The 22,680-nt window shown below is 36.6% G+C and overlaps 1 protein-coding gene across 3 annotated transcripts in view; it reads right to left on the bottom strand.

Annotated features, from left to right (window-relative positions):
* scn5lab (sodium channel, voltage gated, type V-like, alpha b) overlaps nt 1-22,680 on the bottom strand; it is a 125,482-nt gene that overhangs the window by 47,576 nt on the left and 55,226 nt on the right. For all 3 annotated transcript variants that reach the window (XM_083543565.1, XM_083543566.1, XM_083543567.1), the window contains 3 exons: nt 16,567-16,805; nt 10,256-10,429; nt 9,207-9,563 (listed from right to left, as the gene is read on the bottom strand). In XM_083543565.1, coding sequence (XP_083399691.1) covers nt 9,207-9,563; nt 10,256-10,429; nt 16,567-16,805 — 770 coding nt within the window. The remainder of the gene's footprint in view (nt 1-9,206; nt 9,564-10,255; nt 10,430-16,566; nt 16,806-22,680) is intronic.

The raw sequence follows: 22,680 nt of genomic DNA, 5'->3' as shown, positions 1-22,680 counted from the left end.
TCTTTCATAATATATTTTTTTAAATTAATGTCAGTGTTTATTATTGCTTATTAGAAGGACATTGCAGAGGAAGTTCTCAAAATTGTATTCATGTTATCTTTTACTCCAGACAATGACAATACTGTGCATAAGTAACAGTACATGGTAATGACTTGCGTAAGAATAGGAAATAACAAATTTGGCTGTAAAAGCCTTTCCCCTCATTAGCATTCTTTGAATTTCATTTCATTTATACAATTATCTAGCAACATTTATTGAATATAAAAATATGTGCATATTTAACAAAAAAAAGATTTGCAAAAAATGTAATAAATGTAATCTAATTCAAAACACATTTCAAGAATACTAAAAATATTAGCAATTTTGCAAAGATGTTTATAGGGAAAATCGGTATTGCCTTGATTTGGTCAAATTATAATATTTAGCCTACATTGTGTATTTACCCATTCATCCACAATTGCTGTGATTGAATAATCATATAATTGAATAATAATAATTAAATTTTATGATTGAATAAAATTGTGTTTTAAACAATCCATAACAAGCACTAATTTGTTTAAAATAAGCCAAGAAATCCTTTAACAATATTTTTTTGTTAAATGTTAAAAAGTTTATTTTAAATGTCTGCTTAGCTCATCTATCCCTGCACTGCCTACAATATATTCCTGTGTCATGTGTCTAGCTACTCGTATATCCATACATATAGATTAACCTGTAGTGCTGTAGCTGATCTCGATGGAGTCGCAGTCTGTGATGTGTAATCTTCAACAGAATGTCAGCTTAACCCCTGACCTATGATCCTCAACATAGATTCATTTTCTAAGAAGACTCTGCCAACCACCACAGGTGTAGACATATTGATATATAGGTTTCTAGTTTATACCAATCCTACCTATAAAAAGGTCTTTCAGTAGAACATGTCTGGTGATTTATATTATTTTTACTTAACTGTTTTCATCTAGTACAAATTCCAATAAAGCTTGTGTATCTGAGTCTTCAGGATGAGTCACACAAGGGGAAACCCAGACAAAAACGGGTAGTCTCTGAGTACAGGTGTCATGTTTTAGCACCACCAATCAAGTATTCAATGTGAAATGACCAACGCAGTAGGCGCCCACTTGGCAAGTTGTTAACTGTCAGCAGACCTACCAAAGAATTAGCACATAGCCACATACTAAAGAGGGCAAAATGCATATAATGAACGATAGCAAGTTGTGATTATGACTGAGACAGAAATCAAAAAATAGATAACATACATAACATAGTAACATACATACATACATGCAGAGAAACCTGAGTGAAGTCATAATTCACAGAAATCATGATTCTTTGACACACGTTAGCCATTAACAACACCTGAGACATTTTAGGGAAGGCTGAAAGTTAACTTAATTTTGTAGATTAAAAGTGACTCAATACCAGTGCTCAGAGTCATCATGGCTCTAAAAAGTGTCATATCTTCTCTTTCAGCAGTAGTCATGTTTAAAGTGTTTTAATACATTGTACATGTGCATTTAGTTTTGCATATGTTGGTGGTTTTATTTTGAACATCCTAAAATAGTATAAGTATAATATTTGTCCATTTAATTATGGACATATTATAACTGGCCTTGTATCTAGTCATTTAAAGCCAGACCTGGTACATTTTGTCACTAAAACATATCCAAGAAACATCTACCTTAACAGGAAAAGGCCATTTAACTGACACTGCCTGTGACTAGTCACAGACTGTTCCCAAAGTACTTTGACAAACTCATGAGAGCATCACATTTATTTGCACTAGCAGCTTTTGACATTATCTTTCTGTGAACAAAAAAGCTTTTTGAGGCATAGTATGTCCATTTTGTTTTCCTAGACAGCAATACATGTTTATGCATATAGAATTGCAGCATTCAGGATAATGAAGCTTGAGGCCAGAAAAGTGGACAGAAAGTAAATGATGAAATCTGATAAAGTAAAAAAAAAAAGCAAAGGGTAAAAAAACTACATGCCACAAGAGCTGATATGATAATTTTGATTTGTGATGGATCTGGAGTGGATCAGGAATCTGTCCTGAGAACATTAAGTAAAGAAAGACTATACCCTTGGCTGGATACTTTTCCTTCCTTCATGGACAGTCTCTTACGTTTATGTTACATTATAATAGATTAGTACAGTTTTAGTGCAATATGTACACTACAGCATTTACAAAAGAAAGTGGTTAGTGCAGATTGGCACTGTATCTAATATGCAGCCCTACCGTAGGTCCTAACCAAATAATAGGCATTAACATTTTTATACACATACATTCAGTAACAAACCAGTGCAGTAATCATGCTTCTGAAAAGAAGGAATATAGTTTCTTAAGTCAAATCACAGCTGAACACAGAGAGTTCTCTCTGTGATTTTTACTGCAACACAGTGTGAGTCTGATCCAACGTAACATCCTGCGGTTCGCAATTTTCAAGATGCTTTTAGAAACTGCTACACATCCTTTTACAGAGAATCAAATTTCTTATCTATATGGACTTTTAATTGGAGTCTATTTGCTTTGTGCTTTTTGTCACTTCCTTCTTCATAAGTTGGACACCATATGGAGCCTCCAACCCTGATCCATTTTAGTTGGTATCTAAAAAGCAGCCAAACTCTAGCATGATAACTTAAAGCCAAACACACACACACACACACACACACACACACACACACACACACACACACACACACACACACACACACACACACACACACACACACACACACTAAGATTTCACTTTTAATTCTCTGTTGGCCTTTAGACCCTCACCTAACTGACATTCTCCCACCTTACCGACTGCTCTGCAGAATGTACCCCATACTTAGGTAACACATCCACTGTGATTAGAAGTGGTGATTAGAGAGGGAGTAAGTGGACCATTGCAGTTCTTTACACAAGAATCATGTACACCTGACACATAGTGACCTGTATAAACTACTATCAGGTTACCATGGCTTGTGCTGAAAACCGCTGCTTTTTTTCTTGCGTAATGCCTTTGTGTTTATGCGCACATGCACTTTGAGCAATGCTAGCCCTCTGTCTCGGCACATTCTCTTTATTTCTTGGCTCCATGTGGAAACAAGGCTCTTGTTTTGGTATCTGGGTTGGAAGCCACACCTGTTATCTACATCATCTAATGGACATCCACAGACAGTGGAGCCCGTCATTATATCACAATCATGAATACCTGCTTATTAAAAGCAATGTTAAGACTCAAGTATGTTTTAACTATATTTGCAATATTAAGTAAAAAAAACATAAAGGTCTATGGGAAAAAAAAAAAGCATGCAGATTTTCTTTGCAAGTTTGGTTCTGTAACATACAAAGATACAACTAACAGACTCAGTGTGAAAAATGACAGAAATGATACGAGCACTCAGTTCAACTTCAGTTTCACTTTAGTTCACTTTCTCTTTAACCTTTGCAGAGTTGAAGTATGCATGGCTTGAAAGCTACAATTACAAGAGATCTTTCCAGAACTTTCAGACATGACTAATATATACTGACAACTTTACAGCTATTCTAAAAATGACCCACATTTACACTATGTTCACTATAATCAGCCTGTGACAGCAGGAAGGAGAAGCAGTGTGCAGCAGAGAAAGATAAAGAGAGAGAGAGAGAGAGAGAGAGAGAGAGAGAGAGAGAGAGAGAGAGAGAGAGGAAGGATGGTAGCATGCATTACACAAGTACTTAAGCAAATGATGCTGCACACTGGCTGTGTCCCCACTGAGAAAGACAATATTAGCTGGTACATAGGGCTGGATAATTGGTGCTGGGTGCACTTGCCCTACTGAGGTATTGAGACCTTGCACAAGGCCAGAGCCAGAGGAAGACATGGGCTTATTAACACCACATGCTTTACTGTGAATGCTCCACCTTCAATAGGACTCAATTAGGTGCAGAAAGACATCAACTGATACACAACACGTTACAATGACCAAGCCTAGTGATGGAAAAGACGTATCAGGGATATTATACTTCATATTGGCTAAAACAAAATAAAAAAATAAAATCAAGCTGTGAGAAACAGCAACACTGTTAACCTACGACTTAATTGTCAATGTGCAGACTGATTATTCATACTAAACAAAAAACAGAGGACTGTGTCAAATAATAGCAAGCCCACTGTACAATCAATTAATTGTCAGTTCTGTGTGTGTGTGTGTGTGTGTGTGTCCAGTTATGTTCAACAAAAACATACACATCTAGTCACCATTTAATTATCACACCGCAATCCTCACCATCTACAAGTTAGATCATGTTTAAATCATAAATGCTATTAGCAGACTAATATTAATTTGCTTGTACTAAGTCTGAAGATTATGATAGAAGAATGTTGCATTATTGTTACAAACACACACCTCTTTATTAGGAACACCTGGTCATTCAATTGTCAAATCATGTAGGAACAGGTAAGGAGCTTCGGTTGATGCTAATATACACCAGCAAGGGTGAAAAATGTGAATTTAAATAACAGTTATTTGGATAAAATTATTTTTCATGGTTACTGTCTCTATACTCTTTAGAATTTACACAGAATGATGAAAAAAGCACACATCAAGTGAGTGGCATGTATGTGGGCTGAAAAGCCCTGTTAATGACAGACATCAGGGGAGAATGGCCAGACGGATTCCAGCTGACAAGAAGGCTACGGCCACTGAAATATTCACTCTTTACTACCATAGCGAGCAGAAAAGCATCAACATGCACAATACACTGAACCAGGAGGGAGATGGGTGTAAACAACAGAAGGCCACATTAGGTTCTGGTCCTGTCAGAAAAGAGCAGGAATCTGAGGCTACAGTGAGTATGGGTAAAGGTGAAGACTAAAAAATTAACTAACCGTGCACCTCCAATTTGCATTTGTATCTGTTACATAAACTTTATCTTTTGGCAATTGAAACAATGTTCAAATATAACACGGATAAAAGAACAGAAAGCCAAAATCTAATTAAACTTTGACATACACTCCTGAACAAAATCTTAAGACCGGGGAAACATTCCAAGTATTCGCATTTCATGCTGGTGGATCATAACCAGGTTTTAAGAACTGCTTGAAAATGTCAAAAGAAGAAAAAGGAGCAAGAGAAAAAAACAACAGAGATTGGCAATTTAATTAAAACTTAATTTAAACCCAAACAGGGTGTTCATCAGCTGATCAAAAGTTTAAGACCATAGCCCAAAAATACCCACAACAGAACTAAAAGTGTGAAAAAATGACTCAGTAGTGAGTGGCCCCACTGTTCTTGTTCATAACTTCAAACACTTGTTTCAACATGCTTGATGCAACTGTTTCAAGAGGCTGGTGGGAACGTTGCTCCATGTGGTGAAGATGGAAGAAGGACATCCACAGTCTGGAACTGATGCCCGTTTTTGTAAACTTCCCTTGCCATTCATCCCCAAACATTCTTAAGGGGATTTAGATCAGGGGAACACGCAGGATGGTCCAGAAGTGCAGCGTTATTGTCCTGGTAGACGTTCTTTGTAAGGCGGGCGCTGTGAACTGCAGCATTGTCCTGTTGAAAGACCCAGTCATTACCACACAGACGAGGGGCCTCAGTCAAGAGGGTAGAAAACATCTCTAGTGGGATCTCCTTGTCATGCCAGTAATGCCGGAAGCAATCAGGACCATCCAGGTTAAATTTTTTCTCGTCCGAAAATAAAATTTCTTCCATCTTTCAATGTCCCATGTTTGGTGCGCCATTGCAAATTCCAAACGGGCAAGTTTGTGGTGTGGGAGGAAACGTGGCTTTCAAAGACGTTTTTGGTTCTTTAAGTCCTTCTCTCGCAGATGCTGTCTTATGGTTATTGGGCTGCGGTCAGCATCAGAAAGAGTCCTTATTTGGGTCGAGGTTCAGCCTGTGTCTTCAGGGACAGCCTGTCGGATCCTCCGGCTCAGTGAAGGTGAAATTCTTTTGGGTCTACCACTTTTGACTGTCTTACTATGTCCAACCTCGTCAGCAAAGGCGCATTGCGAGAGCCCTTGCTTGTGCAGCTCAACAATCCTGCCACATTCAAAAACAAAAAGCCTTTTTGCTTTTTGACTTCAGGAGATCATGACATTGTTACTGTCTGAAGGATTTTTTATTTTAAAGGCTATGGTCTTAAACTTTTGATCAGCTGCTGAACTGTCTGTTTGAGTTAAAATGCAGTTTTCAATAAATTGCTAACTCTATTTTTTGTCTCTTGCTCTTGTTTCTTCTTTTGCCATTTTAATGAAGTTCTTACAACCTGCTTATGATCCACCAGTGTGAAATGTGAAATGTTTCCCCAGTCATAAGATTCTGTTTAGGAGTGTATTTGTGAACATGGCACATATAAAAATGATTTTTAAATGCCACACTCAGTATGTTCATTTAGAGAAATGCTAAAGGGGCGGTGCAAAGTACAAAACCAAATACACACACATACACACACACACACACACACACACACACACACACACACACACACACACACACACACACACACACACACACACACACACACTCTGAATTGTCAGTAGGCCCTTTAGTTAGAGGGATGTCTCCACTTGTTTCCTTTACAGAAAACAGTCTGTATGGACCTACCACTGTCTTTAGCCAAGAAAGGCACTGAAGCAGTGTCTGATAAGAACGAGAGAATAGGCACATTGGGGAGAAGCAAAGAGTGACAACAAGTAGGACTGACAGAAAGCCATGAAGAAGCCCAGAGAGACTTAGAAAGATGGAGAGAAACAAAAAAGAAACATAAAGAGGTAAGCATAGAGAATGAAAGCTGTGTAGAAAGGGTCAGAAGCTCAAGGGATGCTGCAGGGTTCTAGCTTCTATCTATGATTGTTGACAGTAGGGAACATGGGTTGACTGTGTTTGCATGGACCAAACAGAGCTCAAAACTGACCTGGGAGAAACAGTGTCAAGATGGCACATCTATTAAAAAAAAAAAAAAAAAAAATATATATATATATATATATATATATATATCTTCCCGTGGGCTCACCACCTGCAGGAGGGACCGTAAGGGACGGTGCTGTGAGGATTGGGCAGCAGTCGAAGGCGGGGGCCTGCTTAGACTGCTGCCCCCGCGACCCGAATTACGGATAAGCGGAAGAAAATGAATGAATGAATGAATATATATATATATATATATATATATATATATATATATATATATATATATATATATATATATATATATATATATATACAGTGAGGAAAATAAGTATTTGAACACCCTGCTATTTTGCAAGTTCTCCCACTTAGAAATCATGGAGGGGTCTGAAATTGTCATCGTAGGTGCATGTCCACTGTGAGAGACATAATCTAAAAAAATAAAATCCAGAAATCACAATATATGATTTTTAAACTATTTATTTGTATGATACAGCTGCAAATAAGTATTTGAACACCTGCCTATCAGCTAGAATTCTGACCCTCAAAGACCTGTTAGTCTGCCTTTAAAATATCCACCTCCACTACATTTATTATCCTAAATTAGATGCACCTGTTTGAGGTCGTTAGCTGCATAAAGACACCTGTCCACCCCAAATAATCAGTAAGAATCCAACTACTAACATGGCCAAGACCAAAGAGCTGTCCAAAGACACTAGAGACAAAATTGTACACCTCCACAAGGCTGGAAAGGGCTACTGGGAAATTGCCAAGCAGCTGGGTGAAAAAAGGTCCACTGTTGGAGCAATCATTAGAAAATGGAAGAAGCTAAACATGACTGTCAATCTCCCTCGGACTGGGGCTCCATGCAAGATCTCACCTCGTGGGGTCTCAATGATCCTAAGGAAGGTGAGAAATCAGCCCAGAACTACATGGGAGGAGCTGGTCAATGTCCTGAAAAGAGCTGGGACCACTGTTTCCAAGGTTACTGTTGGTAATACACTAAGATGTCATGGTTTGAAATCATGCATGGCACGGAAGGTTCCCCTGCTTAAACCAGCACATGTCCAGGCACGTTTTAAATTTGCCAATGACCATTTGGATGATCCAGAGGAGTCATGGGAGAAAGTCATGTGGTCAGATGAGACCAAAATAGAACTTTTGGGTCATAATTCCACTAAACGTGTTTGGAGGAAGAAGAATGATGAGTACCATCCCAAGAACACCATCCCTACTGTGAAGCATGGGGGTGGTAGCATCATGCTTTAGGGGTGTTTTTTTGCACATGGGACAGGGCGACTGCACTGTATTAAGGAGAGGATGACCAGGGCCATGTATTGAGAGATTTTGGGGAACAACCTCCTTCCCTCAGTTAGATCATTGAAGATGGGTCGAGGCTGGGTCTTCCAACATGACAATGACCCGAAGCACACAGCCAGGATAACCAAGGAGTGGCTCTGTAAGAAGCATATCAAGGTTCTGGCGTGGCCTAGCCAGTCTCCAGACCTAAACCCAATAGAGAATCTTTGGAGGGAGCTCATACTCCGTGTTTCTCAGCGACAGGCCAGAAACCTGACTGATCTAGAGAAGATCTGTGTGGAGGAGTGGGAAAAATCCCTCCTGCAGTGTGTGCAAACCTGGTGAAAAACTACAGGAAACGTTTGACCTCTGTAATTGCAAACAAAGGCTACTGTACCAAATATTACCATTGACTTTCTCAGGTGTTCAAATAATTATTTGCAGCTGTATCATACAAATAAAACTTTCTTTCGGCTTCTCCTGTTAGGGTTTTGCCACAGCGGATCCTCCGCACGTTTGATTTGGCACGTTTTACGCTGGATGCCCTTCCTAACACAACCCTCCCCAATTTATCCAGGCTTGGGACTGGCACTGAGAGTGGCTGGGGAAGGTTCCCTGACCGGGGATCGAACCCGGGTCGCAGCAGTGAGAGCACTGCAGCTTAACCACTAGACCACCAGGGGACCCAGCTGTATCATACAAATAAATAGTTAAAAAAATCATACATTGTGATTTCTGGATTTTTTTTTTTTTTAGATTATGTCTCTCACAGTGGACATGCACCTACGATGACAATTTCAGACCCCTTCATGATTTCTAAGTGGGAGAACTTGCAAAATAGCAGGGTGTTCAAATACTTATTTTCCTCACTGTATATATATATATATATATATTGCCCCAGTTCCACTCTAATTCATACCACTCTGTGCTGGACACTGAACTCATAGCACAAACAACAACAATGGTCATGCAGTCTATGTTGGATGCAATAAAAATAAATAAAAATCAGCTTTAGAACTTACCACCAGATTTCCAATCACCATGACCAGCATGAAGACCAGGATGCAAAGAGGCTGTCCAGCAACCTCCATACAATCCCACATGGTCTCGATCCATTCACCGCACAAGACCCGGAACACAATTAGAAAGGAGTGGAAGAAGTCTTTCATGTGCCATCGGGGCAATTTACAATCCTTTGAGAGCTTGCAAACACACAGCTCGTAGTTCTTCCCAAACAGCTGCATGCCCACCACAGCAAAAATGAAGACAATAATAGCCAGAACCAGGGTGAGGTTTCCTAGGGCACCCACAGAGTTGCCTATGATCTTTATCAGGGTGTTCAGGGTGGGCCACGACTTAGCCAGCTTGAAGACTCGCAGCTGTGAGAAAAAACAGTGATTTTCATTATATTTTTGCTGCCTAATATAATAGTGTGGGAATCGAATTTAATCGGATTTAAGAAGCAGTCATTGAAGCAATGTACTTTTTGCAATATCTAGTGCTATTTGTGCCACAAAGAGTGCCACAAATATAGTTTAGATATTATGTTTTATATGTTATATGTGTTATTTTCCTACATTTTTCTTCCTAACAGAATCCGAGGTCAGGCCACATGCAAATAATGGTAAAAGGCAATTCACTGAAGGGAAAGCACACATAATGGGAAACACAACTTTATCAAAATGACCTATGAATTCACAAACCTTGACCTTGAAGATAATTTCTGTGTCAGTAATGTCACATATTAAAAGCGTTTGTTGATTTGATTATTATAATAAATTATCAGAACTATTTGTGCTTTCAAGTTGCTTGATTAGTTCGATGTAATATGATTACCTGCATCGTTTATCATAGACATGCATATTTTGTGTACCAAAAGAATACATATTTATATACAAACTAAAATTGCAGCTAAAGTAATAGTCCTAAGTAATAGTTCATAATGTCTAGACAATGTCTATTTAAATTCCATCTCTTGATTGAGTTATGTAATATACATCTGGGATTATTTTCCTGCTTCTGGTTGGTGTATGATTGAAGTATTTAACATTGCTATTAAATAAGACATTACCAGTCTGAAGGAGCGCAGGACAGACAGGCCTTCTACATTAGAAAGCCCGAGCTCCATCAAGCTGAGACAAACGATGAAGCTGTCAAAGATGTTCCAGCCCTGTTGGAAGTAGAAATATGGGTCCTGTGCAATGATCTTTAGGACCATCTCAGCTGTGAAGATTCCTGTGAAGACCTGTGTGTAGACAAAAAAATTCATGTAGTATAGTTCATAAAAAAAAATAAATAAAACAATTAGCACTTACTGTATACATTGTTGTTACTATAGCTGAACATATATACTTGTATAAGTTCACACTTAAAAAAACAGAAACATCTTCACCTAATGCTATTTAGCACATCCATAATGTGTTCAACATTGGCAAGATTTTTGAAATACTTTCCCGTAAAAAAGAGCTGAAATTATGTTTACTTAAAACTCCATGGTAAGGGCAACTGTTTAGAAATTCAGTAAGCATTTTTGTGTAATTAAATTTTGTAGCATGCTTTCATGAATTATTTAAATGAATAAATATTTGTAAATTAAGCTCGAAATGTGTCCTTTCGGCAATGAATTTGCTTTTTCACAAAAAAGTATATACAATGGATAAAAGAAAACCTTCAGAAAAAATAGCAAGAAACCAGGATTAATTTTTACTGTAATCCTGCAAAGTTTAAAAGTTGCGTTCGGGTAAAAGAGGGTAAAAGAGCTTCGGTAAAACTTTAAATCATCTCAAGACCTTTAGCATTAAAGTAAAATGTTTGCAGTTTGAATATGCATAGATTTCCTGTGTGATAAATATATTTTCTTTTTCTCACATATCTTTTCTAATGCTAAGTTACCTCTTCTTTCACCTTTGAATACCATGTGGCAATGAGATAATTTCAGTTGAGTTCATCTCACTCTTCCACTGCAGTTTAATTATTTGTAAGTTTGTTGGTGTCTCTTTTGGTGTTCCCCCTCCTGACTTAACAGTACATGACATACTGTATATGCTAGAGCCAGACAGGATCCAAAAGACAGCGTGTCTGACTTCTTTTGCTTTGTTATTTGTCCCTGTTATGGATGTTGTTTGGGGAGCTTAAAGTCACATCTTTTCTAAGCTGACAGTAGATGGAGGTGGCAAAGGGAACATTTCAAAATTCTTTTCCTTAGTAATTATGCATACTTCAAAGATGCATCTAAAAAAAATGCTGAAGTACTCATTTATTATTCATCATTTTGTACATTTTAACCAGACTATTATCCCTTAAGTAATTATTTTATCTTTTCATCATAGAGATATCTATTTTTATAAAAAAATCTGGTGTAGCTATGAATGATTGAGATTTTTGACAAGGGCGCATTTAGTAAAAACCTTCAGCTACTCTCACAGGTCTGTTTTTTTTTTTTTTTTTAGCCTATTGTATCCTGAAGATAATGTTGTTCTGGTTGTTGTTGCCTAGAGAAAGGCTTGTGAATGTGACACAGGATACGTGACCCAAGCACTGGGGGGAGGCTGCACATCCCAGCCAGAGCTGGACCTTTTAAAGCTGGCTTGTCCTGTCACCAGCCCCACCTTTGTGAAGCTTTGCAGGTTTCGGCATTACATCATCTGTGTTTGTTCTGTCTGTCATCTGTGTGTCTCACTTCTTTAATCTGGAGACCTGGCCAAAAGGGATCTCTCCTAATTTCTTTGAACTCCTTTTCACCCCACAAATGATCATCCTGTACTGTATACTGTATAATTACCCGGGATGTTAAAGCATGTCTTCTATGCTTTCACCTCTCGTGACCCTGTGATGGCCATCCTATTCCAAAGTATGTAAACAGCATTGATGCTGTTCCTTGAGTATGAGCATGGCTGTGCCTAACGCTTAGGTAAGAAAGATGTATGATTGGGCAGATTCATTGTGACTGGGTTTAGAGCCTCATCCTCCAATGCCTCAAGTGGGCCACTGTCAACACTCACCTTTTAACAAAAAGGAGCTGCATTCTCATTTCCATCTCCACAGAGTAATTAGCTCAGCATACTGCTCATTACCTCTGATGAGCTGCTGCCAAATGCGATTATCATACTACCTAGAAAAAAGCTCCTACGGAAGGGGGCATCTTGATTATTTGGGGGTTTCTAATATAAATTTTGTATCACCACAGGGCATTCCAAAAGACAACAGCTCAGCCGAAAAGCTGCACTGTAACCATCTTTGAAAAGAAATGAAAAGGCTGGAGGCAACCCCAAGAGCCAAAAGCTCAAGTAATACAAGGAAAAGTCACACATTTGAAAATTTAACATACTGCTGACAAAAGCCTTTGCATTTTGTCATACTTTACTTGTACCCTTATACGTATTTGTATATTCTACACTTTTAAATTGTTGTGTAAAGCACAGTTTGGTCTGTTCTGTAAAAATGAGGTCATTATGAATAACTTGGCAGCTATAAACAAGGCTGTTCTACATTTCATATTAGTGCTTTCTTAAACACTTTTTAGTAGCAAAAACAGGTTAAGTGGGACTGTCATACTATTATTGCTTTACAACATTTCACGTTTCCTAGTGGGATGTATACTTTTGGTTTGGTTGCTCTCCGGTTTGGTTTTAAACAGCACATAATGGAAATCAAGAGACACTTTGGGCTAAACGTGTCCTCATAAAATACTTTTGTTCATTGTTTAGAAATATGGCAATTGTGTGCTTGCAGAAATAAGAAAAAAATTACCTAAACTTAGAGAACACAGATCTGGGTGTCAACGAATTACTAATTATATCCTCAGTGAGCATTTTTGTGTCACATTCCTGCTTTGATTTTCATTATAGTTGTCAGTCCAAATATCCATAACACATATTTCAGCTTTTCTGTAGAGCTGCTGTTCTTTCTTAATTAATTTAGCTTGTTCTGACAAAAAAAAAAAATGCCATCCACACCCCAAAACAAACAACATTTTGTTTTCACTTGATGAAATCAGACAGATTTAGGGTAGAATTGCTTTCGCACTGCAATTATAACATGCTTGCCCCGGGACCAGTTGATTTAGTCTTCACCCAAGTGTGATAGAAAAAACAAGTGGACGAGTGTGAACATGAACTAAAATCTCATTGCGTATGTGAAAGCATTCTTTGTCTGACTTGTCACTCTCTGAGTAAGATGGAAGTAAGTAATGGAAACCCCTTTAATAATGGTAACTACATTTAGATTATTTGGGGGTTAGCAGGACAACTAATCCTGTCCATGTAATCTTAAACAATTTTGTTTTTATCCTCCAAATATAACACAATTTAACAGAAGTGAGATATTCTTAAATGTAGCATATTTTTCCAAAGTATGTAAGCAATAGCTCATCTCAAAAACTTAGACAAAACAAAGCAAATGTCTAAGGATAGTGAGGTTAGTTATCTGGACATCCCCAGACTACGGAACGTGTGACTCATCAAAAGCCTGAGTCAAAGCTGCCGACTATTCGGTCTTTCTATTTCTTTATTCAGGAGACAAATGTCGGGTAGGACAACTTAACATACTTTATATGCTAGATCCAAACAGGATCTTACAAACACAAGTCTGGGTTGGGTTTTGTATCAATGATAGTACCTAAAGCAGTGTCACATTTGGTCTGTTTAAATCAGTCCCACACCAGCCAAAAAAACATTGAGCTACAAGAACAATTAAACAATCTACACTATTCCTTTTGCATACATTGCAAGCATCCAGCTCTTGATGAGCATTCGGTCTAGAAGAAAAATTCAATTCTAATTTATGTTACAATTTTAAGGTTCCCCTTGTAATTAGTCACCCTTGTTGTTAATAAACGAAGAGGTTAGGCTTAACATTGTATACAGTGTGTAAAATCACACTTAACTAGCAAGAATTCAGCCACAGCAACATCTAGTCTGTTTTCTGTGAAAGTATTTGAGAGATGTTTTTGTTCAAGATTTTACTGAAAATACAAAGCTTATTGTCTTTCAAAATTTTATAGTTACCTTGTACTGTAATATTATAAAGACCTATCTGCTTGTCAATCATCATTCAGGGTAAATACACCACACAAATAACTCTTAGATCCATTTACATGCTGACGGAAAAGAGAAGACTCAAATCTTCAACGATGGAAGCCAGATGAGAAAAAACATATGAGACTGAGGTATTGTGTAAAAAAAACCCACTTAGAAATAACTTAATAAACCAAACTAACATAATGCTTACAGGGTAACAAGTTAAATCTGTGTTTGGCCAGCATTCTTTTTTTGTTTTACTTTTTTAGATGTAGAGTTCTTTAGCTATTATATTCTTAAACTTACCTACCTATTTCCTACTAATAATTCAATAATGGACCGAATACCATTGATCATAAAATTGTTATTTCCTCAAAACCAAGAGGTGTCCAATATTTTCCACAAAGGGCCAGGGTGAGTGCAGGATTTCATTCCAACCAATCAAGGACCACACCTGAGAGTCATTAAAAATTAAAATCATTAGATTTAAACAGATTTAAACAAAAACAAAAAATTGGCGTGGACTTGGCTGGAATGAAAACCTGCACCCACATTTGCCCTTTGTGGAAAAGATTGTACACCCCTGCTCTAAAAAAAAAAAAAAAAAAAAAAAAATATAAAAAAAATTATATATACATATATATATATATATATATATATATATATATATATATATATATATATATATATATATATATATATATATATATATATACACACACACACACACACACACACAGTATATATTATTTAGGCTTAATGGACCTAAATGGACCAATATACAGCCCACCTTGAGAGATAGTCAGTCAAAATGTCAAATGTTTTTTTTTATTATTATTACAGCAAGAACTCTGTGAAAACAAATGCCACATGAGACTAAAGTATCCCTCAACAATGTAGCTTCTGTGGCTAAGTCATTTTTAAACCAAAATGTCAGACAGAACCTTCTAATACTGAAGCCGAAAAAAGGAGAAAACGTACTATTATGCCTCAGTCAAAGGAAATTGGTGTAAAGGGATCTCTTTCAACTAATAAATCTGTTATCCATTATGTGATGTAAGTGCCAAATAATGTACTCTCCATTAAGCACTGCTACTGTATTTTGAATACGATTACAGCTACAATGCACCTGTAACCCATACAGCCTGTTCACTAGTGCTGAGACAGAGGTGAGACTGAGTCGATACCAGCATAAGTCATACAGAATTAAAGATTCTGACCACCCAGGGAGAATGCATATATTTTCATATGCAAGCTTTCACCCAATATGTTCCCTCGACCCTGCTGTTGAGGAAACTGAATCACTTCTACAGCTTGATAAACACCAGCGTACAAAGTGGAGCGAGGCATATTGATTTGAGTAAGCGCTGTTGTCCTGACATGACTCTCTCCATGACATAATACAGGCCTTCTACTCACAACATGCAGAGGTACATGGCAAGGGTTTAATGCAGAGAACAAAAGAATGGTGACATGGATGGATGGATCTCGCTTGCATTGCATAATCTATCACACAGAGAACGGCTCAAAATTTTCCTTGGTTTATTCACTACAAGTTAGGGATAAACATTTTTTTGATAAAATCTATCAAAACATTTTTAATTCCTCACAAAATATTTCTCCACTCATGACTACCACAATAGTGATATTAATGTCAATCTCCTTTATAAATCTTCTGCCGAAATTCCTAAAATGCTAATATCTGTTGGATTCATGTAAGATTTCTACAGAAAGCATCAAATCTTTTTTAAATACATATATTCAGAACATAAAACTAAACTCCAAAATTTCTAGATTACTTGCATTCATGAAATTTTACACTTCTATCCCTGTTTAGAATAATGTATAAATGAATTTTCCCTATTATTGGATTCATGTTAAACGACTACAGAAAGCATCAAATATTTATATAAAAAAAACACTTCTTTTTAAATATTTTTTGCGTATTGAAAATAGCATACATTCTCTCCATGCATCGAGGAGTTTGAGATTAAAAACCTACTTCTGTCTGACATGTGGTGTATGTTTTTTTACGTCTTCTGAAAATGTCTCCCAAGAAAACAAGCCTGTCTCCTACAATCGCTTTGTCTTCCGTAATGAACAACAGAAATGCTGCTCTTGCATGTTGCACCAGTTGTAGTGCTGGATCTAATGAGTAAGCTGCGGGAGAGGTGAGAATGTCCCTTTATCATGACAAGCCTTCGTGAAAAACATTTTCAGGGACAGCAAAGCAAACACCATTTTAATGCTTTCACCACACAGCCTTTCAAAATCTTTTCATTTATTTTAAATTAACGCACAATGCTACCTAATTTTCCCTCTTATTTAAGCTAAAATTCTAGCAAACTGACCGCCTCCTACTCACCAGGTTGCCCACTGTAAGCATCTTGTTGAATTCGTCTGTCATGGGGTAATGCTCCAAAGCCATGAAAAGTGTATTTAGCACAATGCAGATGGTGATTGTCAGGTCCAAAAAGGGATCCATAACCATGATCTTGACCCAGTCTTTCAGTTTGAGCCAGCCAGGGCAGCATGTCCACACCAGGTACTTGTGGGCAAAGGTGTACCAACAGGGATGGCATTTCTGATGGGCTTCTTCCAACTCTGTCATCATAGAATGTACAGGTTGTATTCAGTGAAGTGTTTTATAAACATATAACAGATCCCAAAGTCTACAAGTGGTTAAAGTACCTGGCTCATTGTATAAATGGCACTATAAAATATATAAAAGGTTTTATTGCAGTTGGCATGACAAACAATCTCCTGCCTGGCAGGCAAGGCAAGTTTAAGGCAGTAAACCATAGAGTAAATAGAGCAGTTGTATCATTATTGATTTACTTTTCAGGGTCAGTCAATTACCCTTAATCCAAACAGTACTTAAATTGGGTATATATTTAAGAGACTGATTGATGGAAAGCATGTTTATTGAAGCTGTATTGCAATGATATACTAGATTATCCAAATTGAAATGTAATTTTATTATTTTATAACATTCATAAAACATGAAACACAACAATAAAAAAAAAACGACAGTAAATAAATGTGACAATTAATAGACCATGTCTAAGTAATGAACCAAATTAGACCACAGATTAACTCCATTTGTACTTCAGACAAATCCACAATAATTAACTTGAACCGATGCCTTAACTGATGTTCATGGGGCTTATTTGGGGAAATAAATAAGTGAGGCTGAATGATGGATCCTGCTATTTAAAGTGACCTGAGTAAATTTTATTATCACGATTTATTAACATGCTTTATGACAATTTGTGTCAATTAATTTTTTCTCATGAAGTAAATAATTATTAGTTAACACATACTCCCAGACTCATGTTACTTACTGAAGTTTCACTGTAGTTACTAAATAATTAATAGTCACTAATGAATAATGTGCCCTAAGGTTAACTATAAACTAAAGAAAGTAAAGGCAAGTATGAAAATATTTAGTTAACATTTATACAAAGAAAATAATAAATTGGATAACCTTGAATGCAGAAATTTGGCTCTTCAGTTCTTACTTTAATAGGAAAGATCACAATGTTTTGTCAGTGTATAATTTGATGTGACACTTTCCCTTTTTATATATAGGCTACAAAGCATCATGTAACAGAATTCGATGTTTTTATGTCATTCGTCATTTAAGCGTGACGTGATGAATTCAAATCAGACTGATCAGAAGGTTTTTTTTTCAAATCACAGGTTTAGAATAATCTGCTCTTTAGACACAAATTTGATCATAAAAAGAAGGTATCCCTTGTAAATCTGTGGTTATTTGCCAAACGCACCCCCCCCCATACAAAACATTCTTGAAAAACATAATTGATATGGGGAAATGTTCTAATAGGAGATATTTATTTAACATTTATGGAAGAAGTTTCAGTGTCAGTGCTTTGTAACAGCCAGTAGATTTTTATTTCACAGGAGAGCTTTCAAGTGTACAGATGTGTTATATAATAATATAATAGGATAATATAATGTATAATTATATATATATTTATATATATATATATATATATATATATATATATATATATATATATATATATATATATATATATATATATATATATACAGTGAGGGAAATAAGTATTTGAACACCCTGCTATTTTGCAAGTTCTCCCACTTAGAAATCATGGAGGGGTCTGAAATTGTCATCATAGGTGCATGTCCACTGTGAGAGACATAATCTAAAAAAATAAAATCCAGAAATCACAATGTATGATTTTTAAACTATTTATTTGTATGATACAGCTGCAAATAAGTATTTGAACACCTGTCTATCAGCTAGAATTCTGACCCTCAAAGACCTGTTAGTCTGCCTTTAAAATATCCACCTCCACTACATTTATTATCCTAAATTAGATGCACCTGTTTGAGGTCGTTAGCTGCATAAAGACACCTGTCCACCCCATACAATCAGTAAGAATCCAACTACTAACATGGCCAAGACCAAAGAGCTGTCCAAAGACACTAGAGACAAAATTGTACACCTCCACAAGGCTGGAAAGGGCTACGGGGAAATTGCCAAGCAGCTGGGTGAAAAAAGGTCCACTGTTGGAGCAATCATTAGAAAATGGAAGAAGCTAAACATGACTGTCAATCTCCCTCGGACTGGGGCTCCATGCAAGATCTCACCTCGTGGGGTCTCAATGATCCTAAGGAAGGTGAGAAATCAGCCCAGAACTACACGGGAGGAGCTGGTCAATGACCTGAAAAGAGCTGGGACCACCATTTCCAAGGTTACTGTTGGTAATACACTCAGACGTCATGGTTTGAAATCATGCATGGCACCGAAGGTTCCCCTGCTTAAACCAGCACATGTCCAGGCACGTCTTAAGTTTGCTAATGACCATTTGGATGATACAGAGGAGTCATGGGAGAAAGTCATGTGGTCAGATGAGACCAAAATACAACTTTTGGGTCATAATTCCACTAAACGTGTTTGGAGGAAGAAGAATGATGAGTACCATCCCAAGAACACCATCCCTACTGTGAAGCATGGGGGTGGTAGCATCATGCTTTTGGGGTGTTTTTCTGCACATGGGACAGGGCGACTGCACTGTATTAAGGAGAGGATGACCGGGGCCATGTATTGCGAGATTTTGGGGAACAACCTCCTTCCCTTAGTTAGAGCATTGAAGATGGGTCGAGGCTGGGTCTTCCAACATGACAATGACCCGAAGCACACAACCAAGGAGTGGCTCTGTAAGAAGCATATCAAGTTTCTGGCATGGCCTAGCCAGTCTCCAGACCTAAACCCAATAGAGAATCTTTGGAGGGAGCTCAAACGCCGTGTTTCTCAGCGACAGGCCAGAAACCTGACTGATCTAGAGAAGATCTGTGTGGAGGAGTCGGCCAAAATCCCTCCTGCAGTGTGTGCAAACCTGGTGAAAAACTACAGGAAACGTTTGACCTCTGTAATTGCAAACAAAGGCTACTGTACCAAATATTAACATTGACTTTCTCAGGTGTTCAAATACTTATTTGCAGCTGTATCATACAAATAAATAGTTAAAAAATCATACATTGTGATTTCTGGATTTTTTTTTTAGATTATGTCTCTCACAGTGGACATGCACCTACGATGACAATTTCAGACCCCTTCATGATTTCTAAGTGGGAGAACTTGCAAAATAGCAGGGTGTTCAAATACTTATTTTCCTCACTGTATATATATATATATATATATATATATATATATATATATATATATATATATATATATATATATATATATATACATATATATATATATATATATATATATATATATATATATATATATATATATATATATATATATATACATATTTGCAAACATTCCACAACATAACCATGCCTATGAATTAATTAAATGTGAAGTGCTTACTTAAAGTGATATTGTTATCCCAGGGATTAAGGGCTTTTAAATATTACCTAGTGCAGTATATGACATTAGTTATTGGTATCAATAACATAATTAATTTCAAAGACTATAATAAACTGCATAAGAAAAGGTCAGCATTTTTATATTCTATTTTGACATAAACTGGCCATATTGAGTGGGCTGGGCTGTGTTGTGGTAGAGGGAGATGCATCCGTTTCTAATGAGGAATGTGATAAAGAAAGACAGCACGTCTATTTTTTTGACTCGGGAGGACTAATGTGAGCGCTAACTCTTCAGATGTGTTTGTGATCGTGTCATTCTCCACTGCAAGTGCAGCCACCCTGTCAGACTCCATTTCATCCACTCCGAAAGGAAATTTACCAATCAGTGAACACAGTGGCCATCTCACTTCTGCTCAGAACGCAAATATAAATATAAGATTTGATTTTCCAGCTGTATTTTTTGGATGTGTTTAAACTGTAGCTAAATATAGTCAACTGCTAATGATCCCATTTTGTAAGGATGCAAGCGAAAAAGAGAATAGAAACATTGGGATAACAATGTGACTAAATATCTATTTGACTATAAGTTACAGCTAAAGCAAAAAAGAAAATAATTATCATAGATTCAGTCATGTGACAAATCCAAGCCACGCTCCGGACTATACTTGGCTTTACTGTGTCTTGCCATGTCAGCTTTTGTATCAGTGATAATGAGGATTGGCATTTCCTCATGCTAGCACACCTAAAATTGGCCCTCTTTGTCCTTTGTTTGCAACTTTTCTGCTGACAAATCCACAATTTGAGAACATAGGATTTATAGGTTAGATTTAAACATAATTTTATTATAGTTTGGAAAACAGAAATAGCCATTTGAAGCCCCTGGCCAGCATTTCCAAACTAGATTTTTGCTCAAAATGTTAAATAACCGTATGCACAAAGAATCTTGAATGTACAATTTCACTGGTAATTGGCATGTGCAGCCATTAAATGTTTCATTGTTTCCTGAAATAAGAATGCAATCTGGCCCGTATTTTAGTTCAGTCCAAATTACAAGTAATTATAGATTACAAATATTCACAAGTATCATTTTTTATGTCTTCTGCTCAGCTGTAATACATTGGTTTAAAGAGAATTTACTGTGTTCCCTATCCTAATATTTCATGTGTATTTATACTAAAGATTTTGTACAGCCTAATTGTTTAAATTTCCACTATTTTAAAGCTTCACATTTCTGCATGTCACAGAATATTAGTAATTAAACACTGGCTGTCAAATAATATGAGAGACAGAACATTCCTGCACCCACTCTACTTTGACATTAGGTAGGCGGACAAGCACTTTCCCGGTCTGATGAAGTATGGCTTCGGAAAAAAAAAGATGTATTAGATATTTTGCAAACGTTAAGCCTCAAACAATTCAGGAGACAACTTAATTAGATCATTACCTGTAAAAAAAAAAATGTGTGCAAAATTGTGCATAACATCCTATAAGGATGTCAGGCTTCTGTCTGGTTAAAAAAAACTCTTTTACGCAAATATACGTGTTCATTTGAATGACTATTGATCGCACAAAGAACTGTCCATATTACATACTTTTCAACTAGGGGACTAGGTTTCAGAGTCCACCACAAATCTTGAAATGGAATTATTTCAATTAATTAAACAATGACAATAAAGTTGAATCTAATCTAATCTAATTTTAATATTGTCCATTGTTCTTATTGGTTTGAATGAATGCATCTTGTCATGTTACTGAGAAACTGGAAACCATTCCATCCTGCAGACATTACAGTCTGAATGTTTTCAAACTGGCACATCTCCTTACAGAAAATACCACCAAATCAGTTTTTAATAAGTTTTAAATCTATTAATGAGGAAGGTCTGCCATACAAGTCCTTCTGTCAACTGTTACTATAGAAACCTTATAGAAAGCGTCCATTATTATAATCCTGTGATTTGACTTGTAGCTGGAATTCACTTTTTGATGTGTATAGAAAATGAATCAACACCTTCTGTGCCAGAAATTGGCATACTTTTTGTAAATTTTGTTGGGAAAATAGATTTAATGCATTAATGAATAAACTGAGCAGCTCTCTAAGATATCATTGTCTAGTTATTATATGGTTAACTACTCGCACTCTAGAATATAACTGATGAATTTATCAAATTTTTCTCCCTTTGCACAATCACAACTGATTGCCACTTTGACACTGGACTGGCAGAGCAAAGTGTCACTTTTAATAACTTCTGTCAATATCTATGTCATATACATATTTATCCGTTCCTGCCTAATTCTTGTATATATATTTACAGTACACGCATATTATTTTATGTAATCTTATTATTTATTTTTTTTTATCCCTATTTCTAAACTTATACATTATATACTTTTTTCCTTTTAAACTTTTTATACTTTATATTTGTATTCATTTTATTAGTATATTCTATTTACATGTTGGACAGTCATAAGAAGCATTACACTACATGTCGTACTCTTTATGAATGTGTATGTGGCAAATCAAATTTGAATTTGACACATTGCTTTATAATTCCAAACACTCTTAATGTTTCTGGTTTGTTCAATAATAACTGCTATGGGCAGAAGAAAA

The sequence above is a fragment of the Silurus aristotelis genome (genome assembly GCF_946808225.1).
Source record: "Silurus aristotelis genome assembly, chromosome: 1".
Lineage (NCBI taxonomy): Eukaryota > Metazoa > Chordata > Actinopteri > Siluriformes > Siluridae > Silurus > Silurus aristotelis.
The sequence above is the reverse complement of the archived record's forward strand: the minus strand, read 5'-3'. Positions and strand labels throughout refer to the sequence as shown.